At 61.4% G+C, this 6,024-nt stretch overlaps 1 protein-coding gene across 2 annotated transcripts; it reads right to left on the bottom strand.

Annotated features, from left to right (window-relative positions):
* Positions 1-1,497: 1,497 nt before the first annotated feature.
* IRX4 (iroquois homeobox 4) lies at positions 1,498-5,600 on the bottom strand. 2 transcript variants are annotated; one of them, XM_003802019.1, is made up of 5 exons: positions 5,452-5,600; positions 4,742-4,993; positions 3,910-4,019; positions 2,591-2,919; positions 1,498-2,490 (listed from the first exon to the last, which is right to left on the bottom strand). In XM_003802019.1, the coding sequence occupies exons 1-5, from the start codon at positions 5,494-5,496 to the stop codon at positions 1,667-1,669; spliced, it is 1,560 nt and encodes a 519-aa protein (XP_003802067.1). In that variant the 5' UTR covers positions 5,497-5,600; the 3' UTR covers positions 1,498-1,666. The 2 variants fall into 2 exon arrangements, with proteins under 2 accessions (XP_003802067.1, XP_012668315.1); XM_012812861.1 differs by having other exon boundaries at positions 2,591-2,959; positions 5,452-5,598.
* Between the last annotated feature and the right edge of the window lie 424 nt (positions 5,601-6,024).

Raw genomic sequence — 6,024 nt, forward strand, 5'->3', positions numbered from 1 at the left:
ACATACCCTGTTCCAGCAGTGCTGTGTCTCCCTTGTAACTGTTCACACACAACAGTGCTGTGTGTAAACTCGCCCCAAAGCTCAGCCCTAAAGGCCGGGTCAGTTCCACTTACCAGAGCATCCAGACTGCCTGTCCGGGCCTTCCCCAGAGGCCTGGGACCCCACAGGCCCTAGTTAAGTCCCACCCAGCCCCAAGGACGAGGAAGGAGGCCCGGCCTAGCCTAGCTTGTTCCTGGAACAAGAGAGTCTCTGTCCCGCCTCAGGCAAAGGCCACCGTCACCTCCTCACCTCCGTACTGCACCCTCCCCACCTCCCAGACCTTCATGAGGCCCAGTAGGGACACCAACACTGAGCTAGCAAGAGAGCTGGGGCCAGGAGACAGAGACGTGCTGCACTACCTGGGGCCAGGGGAGCCAGCACACCGGGAGCGCCAGGAGGGAGGACAGAGCCCGAGATCATTGCCAGCCAGAGCCACCGGCCACCTGCAGACTCCCCGGCTGAGCTGGGAATGGAGACTGGGGTCCAAGCTAAGCCACAGTGTAGCACCCAGGCACTCTGCACCCTCAGTTGCCCCAGGATTGCTTCCGGAGCCCTCCCTGCTCCTGCCTTTTCCTCCCCACTCGCCCTCCTCAGGTGCCTGCTGCTCCTGGTTTTCAGGGTGGTGTGAATTAGCAGTGGAGTGTGGGCCTGGGATGGAATGAATGCTAGGAGGGCCCAGTGGGCAGTCTGCTCAGAAAGGCCTCAGGGCAGCACAGGCAGCCATGCCCCGCCCCTTTAGAAAGTTCAAAAGTTGTTCTAATCTAGTCAAGCCCCAATTTTCTCAAACTTTTGGAGTTCAGCAGTATTTTAAAAGTGGTGGGTCTTACACCACTTTTATGTTCAACAGAAGCCTCAAATTTCAGAAACCTCTTTAGAAATAGCTTTGCTTAATCTTGGGTTGGGCAGGCTACTTTATGGAGGTGGACTCTGGGTCAACACCCGCCCCACGCTCACTCCCTAGTTGGGGATTAGCATTACTTTCTCCACGGAGAATTCTCAAATCCTTTAGTTTGAAATGTGTTCGTTTTGCAATGCAAACACCATCACTAGGTTTTATTGGTTTTGTTATATTAGCCTCTGAAGCAGGCAATTATTGATGTGAACATACATTTTAAAAAACATAATTTTATCGAGTCAAGAGTGTGCAACAGTGTAAACTCGGTGGAAGTGCCACTGGTGAGAACGATGTGCTGCGGATGGAACAGAAGGTACACAGGCCGAGGGGTCTTCACTAGGAGACCGCATGCTTCAAACCCGAAAGAAATAGAAAAACAAACAAAGCCTCAGAAACTGAGCCGCCTTCTCCATGTAAACTTTTTGACGTAAACTTTATGCTCCAGGGTGGCTCCTTTCTGCTAGGAGAACCCCTCCTGCCAGTCCGGAGTTCAGGGATGGCCCAGGACAACGCAAGACTTCGTGGTGTCAGAAGACGTGGCCTGCGTGACACGGTATGGTCGGGGAGCCCGAGTTCAGAGCCTCCCTCTCCGGTCGGGTGGCGGCTTTACCTTGGCTGCGCTCTTGTCTTCCTTTGGAAACTCGGTTTAAAAAAAAAGCAGTCTGCGCCGTCTGTGCCTGCAGCCTGAGCGCTAGTTCTGTTCTGAGCTCGCCCAGCCCACTCCGCCCCGAGTTAGGTGCAGAAGGGTTTGCCGCCAGCCTTGGGCAAGGCCAGCAGCTCCCGGGCAGGGCCTGCAGCCGGGACGTCCTGGGGCGCGGCTGGCGGAAAGGCGCGCGCCAGGGGTGCCGTCAGCATATTGGCATCGGGCCCCAGCGTGCGTCCCAGAGGCCCCGGGTCCAGGAGGGCGCCCTTGGCAGTGGCCCAGGCCTGGTTCAAAGTGCTGTGCCTGAGAATGGGGTCGTGGAAAACTCCATCCACCCAGTTTCTAAGACTGGTTACCGGAGAGTCCTGGTGCCTGTCCAGAGCCCCGGAGGGGGGCGGGGCCGCAGGCGAGGACGCGGCGGTTGCGGAGGACCCGGGGCCAGGAGCGGCAGGGCCTTGGCGCTTCAGCATGCAGGAGGGAAACTCAGTCTGGCTCAGGGCAGTGGTGGCGGCGGCCGCGGTGGCCGTGTGGGCCAGTGACCAGATGCGCGGCTTGGCCTCAAGGCCCACTGTCGCCCCAGCCGGCACAAAGCCCAGCTTGGCCTCACAGGCCTGTGGGCCGCCCTCTGAGCCCGGCTGCTGCTCTGGCCCTGCTGTACTCCGACCCCGGAGGCAGCTCCGGGCCCTCTCCAGGTCCTCGTCTAAAGCGGCTCCGCCTCCCGCGGCCAGGGGCATCCGGAGGACGCCCGAAGCTTCCTTCCCCCTGCGGTCAGCCGCGGCAGGGACGCGCTCCAGGCCGCCGTCTAGGGGCTGGAAGGGAGGCTTCAGCTCGCACTCCCGGGTCTCCGTCTCCAGCGGGTCGAAGTCGTCCAAGTCGCTGAGTTCTAGCTCCTTCTCCTCTTTGCCTGCAGGCTCTGCTGGGAGAGAGAGCGTGGCGAGTGGAGGGACAGATGCTGACCGGTTAGTAGGCGCCCTCTCTCCCCCTCCCCCCAGCGGCGCCAACCTCCCACCCACCTTCGTTCTTGACGCTCTTGAGGGGCTCCTCCCGCGCCTCCTCCTCGCCCCCTTCCTCTTCCTCGCCCTCGGGATAGGTTCGCTTCTCGTCCGCACACTTGTTCCGTGGCGGCCACGTCATCTTGTTCTCCTTCTTGAGGCGCCGGCGCGCGTTGGCGAACCAGGTGGACACCTGCGTGAGGGTCATCTTGGTGATGATGGCCAGCATAATCTTCTCGCCCTTGGTGGGGTAGGGGTTCTTGCGGTGCTCCTGCAGCCAGGCCTTGAGCGTGCTCGTGGTCTCGCGCGTGGCGTTCTTCCGCCGCGTGCCGCTGTCCATGGTCCCGTACCTGGAGACAGGCTCTGCCAGGGGGCGCGGGCTGTGGCCCTCTGCGCCAGGGGCGGGAGCGGGAGCAGGCGCCGGGGGCGGGAGGCTCGGACTGGGACGGGGCGGGCAGTGCTTCCCCACCGTGCATGGGGTTGTGTTTATGGTCAAAAGACCCGGGTCAGACCCAAACTCCAGCCAGGTGCCACTGCCCACTGCCGACGGGCCTTGCCCTGGCTTTTGTTGCTCAAGGATGAAGATAACCTACATGGCATTAAACTCACAGGGAGCCTGAGCTCCTTCCCAGGTGGGAGAGGTCACAGCCTTTGCCATTTTTCAGAGATATTTCCTCCAATTCCTTTATGAGGCTTCTCTCCTACATCTTTGATCCCCAAACCATAAAAAAGATGTCACAGAAATTCGAGCCTCACCCTAATATATAATGCTTATAGGTAGAAAGGCTCATTACCACCCATGGAGAGGAAGAGCCCAGAGGGCCTAAGTGGACTTTCTTTGGTTAAATCAGTAATGGTTGCCCCATGGGAGGATGTGCTGTCCCAATGGGCATGGAGGGCCTGGGACTCCCCTCTCCCCTTCTCCAGTTCCCACAAAGGGAGTTGTGTGCTTGACCCCAACACTACAACCCAGGCTGTACTTGTTGAGGTGGAAGAAGAAGCCCAAAGTCCAGCAAGGAGGCTGCCCTATGTACAGGGGCTTCCAGAGGCCACTTCAGTGAAAAATCACTGCACAACAAGGACTTCTGGGATCCCTAGAGAGAGAGAGTGTGTGTGTGTGTGTGTGTGGGGTGGGCCAGGGGAGACTGGGGCTGACTTTCAAGCAGTAGGCAAAGGCTCACCAGAAGACCAGACAGAATGGAGGACAGAGTCAGGTCAAGCCTGACCAGATTCCTTCCCACCTCCCCATGCCTGTCAGAAGGGGTGTAGTGGTGGGGTTGATGACTGATGGTGGGAGGGCCCCCTGAATGGTAGTCAGTGCAGAAGGTCCAGTGGCCCACCTGTCATACGGGTACTGGCCCAGAGCCGGCTCGTATGGGTAGTAGGCCGCAGCGGATGGGGCCAGGCCCCCGTGGGTAGATCCTGTCCCATCCTTGGAGTCAAAGCTGTTCTGTAGGAACCAGGAGTGTGAGGTCCCAGGTTTTGGAGGCAACCTGGCTCCAGTCACCACCCAGCCCCGTGTTTCAACACCCTGGAGGCAGAGCTCTGGGAAGCCCTGCACTGCACCCCCAGTCCTGTAGAGAAGAAACCCATTTTCTGCCAGCTGTAGAGCTGGATCCACCAGCATGCAGTTAGGCCTGCAGAGCTGGAAGGGGGAAGAGGAGAGGTGAGAGGGAACTGGGGGGTCTGCCTAAGACTGGAAGAGCCAGGATCCAGGCAGGAAAGTGAGACCCGGACCCAGGGGAGGAGGCAAAGTGGAGATGAGTGGAGAAAGGGGAGGGAGGGCAAGGGGTGGGCGAAACGTGAGCAGTAGGAGCAAGGGTGGGGAGGAACAGGGAGGGCAAGGGTGCCTCTGAGGGGGGTGGGGGAGAAGGAGGAGGGAGGCTGTGGTGAGAAGGGAGAGGGAGAAACGGGATGGGGCAGCGGGGAGGGAGCAGGGGTGAGCTTCAGGATTTAGCTGGAAACGGTAAACAATAAACACCGCGGCCCCCTGCCGGGTCACCTTGAGCTCAGGGGGCGGGGGGACCTTGAGCTCCAGGGCCCAGGCCTGAAGACGCAGAGTTGACGGAGTCAGAACGCGCTCCGCCCACCACAGCAGCCCTCTGAGGGGAGAGTGGGTCGGGCCCGGGCAAGGGCAGGGGCGGGGTCGGGAAGGCTGAGGTGGCCCCTTACCAGAGAGTAGAAGGCAGAGGCGTCGGAGCTGTAGGTCACGTAGTTGCCGTAGCCCTGTGAGCTGCCGTAGGGGGCCCCGTAGACGCCGAGCGCCGCGGCCGAGTTGAGCTCGTGGCGCGCCGTGGCCAGCAGCCGGCTCTCGTAGACCGGGCAGTAGACCGGCGCCTGGGCCGAGGCGGCGGGTCCGGAGTCGGCCAAGGTGCGGCCGCCCGACTCGCAGCACGTGCTCAGGGAGTTGGTGGTCATCAGGAACTGCGGAGAGACGGCCGCGCGGAACAAGGGGATGGGCACGGGGTGGGAGGAGTAGGTCTGGGGCCCTGCGCCTTCTCCTCCCTTTGTGTCGCTAGTCCTTGGGGCCTCCAGCCGCCTATGCCAGACCGCTGGTCCCTTCCTGGGAGCCTGCGGCGCGCCGGGGCCTCCTCCCGACACATCGAATCAGCCGAGGCACTCGCACCTTCCCCAGGAGGGTTCTCAGGGCTTCTCAGGGTACTAAGCAGGATCTACTTGACCCAAGAGATCCTGGCCCGCCCCCGCTCCCCGGGGGCATGCGACCCCGCCCATCGCATTTTCTCCCAGCCTCTGCCTCCCCGGTAGGCTCGACGCCGTCAACTGGGCACCGGGGCTCGCAGCACAGGCCCTGCTCGCTGCGGTGGGTGGCACATGGGGTCCTCCGGCCGCCTTCCCTGAGGCCCTCGCAGAGCTCCCCTTACCTGGGGAGCCGAGGAGTAGGGGTATCCGAACTGCGGGTAGGACATGGCGGGTGCGGCCCAGGGCTGACCGGCCGGGCCACAAGGTCCTGCTCGGGGGCCAGCAAGGCGCGGCCACTGCTCCGGGGCTGCAGGATTCTAGGCGCTGGGAGGGCGAAGCAGAAGAGCCGGTTAATTCATGTGCACGCTCTGCAAACTTTTCTACCCAGGTAGTAAAGTGCGCTGCGGTGGCCGCAGCTATTCTTTCAGCTTCGCATTCTGGAGCTTGGAGGGGGCTCTGGGACCTACCGCCCTCGTAGCGGCGACAGAAATACATATTTTGCAAAAAAGAAAAAAAAACGCGTCGCGCGAACCCGTCAAGTCAGATGCGCACGGCTTTAAGCTGTGGAGGCGCTGACGTCAGCCCCACGCCGCACAGCCGGGCCCGGCCGCAGACGTGCTGGTCACTCGCCGGCCGCTCGGGCCGGGGCGGGGCGGGGGCAGTCCGGGCCTTGTCGAGTCGGCGCAGGGGCCATTCATAGGCCTTGAACGAATGAGGTCCATCCAAGGAGTCAATCTCGCCGACGAAAGGCGGTT

Source organism: Otolemur garnettii, unplaced genomic scaffold (assembly GCF_000181295.1).
Source record: "Otolemur garnettii isolate 467f Iridium unplaced genomic scaffold, OtoGar3 scaffold00226, whole genome shotgun sequence".
In the NCBI taxonomy this organism is placed as follows: domain Eukaryota; kingdom Metazoa; phylum Chordata; class Mammalia; order Primates; family Galagidae; genus Otolemur; species Otolemur garnettii.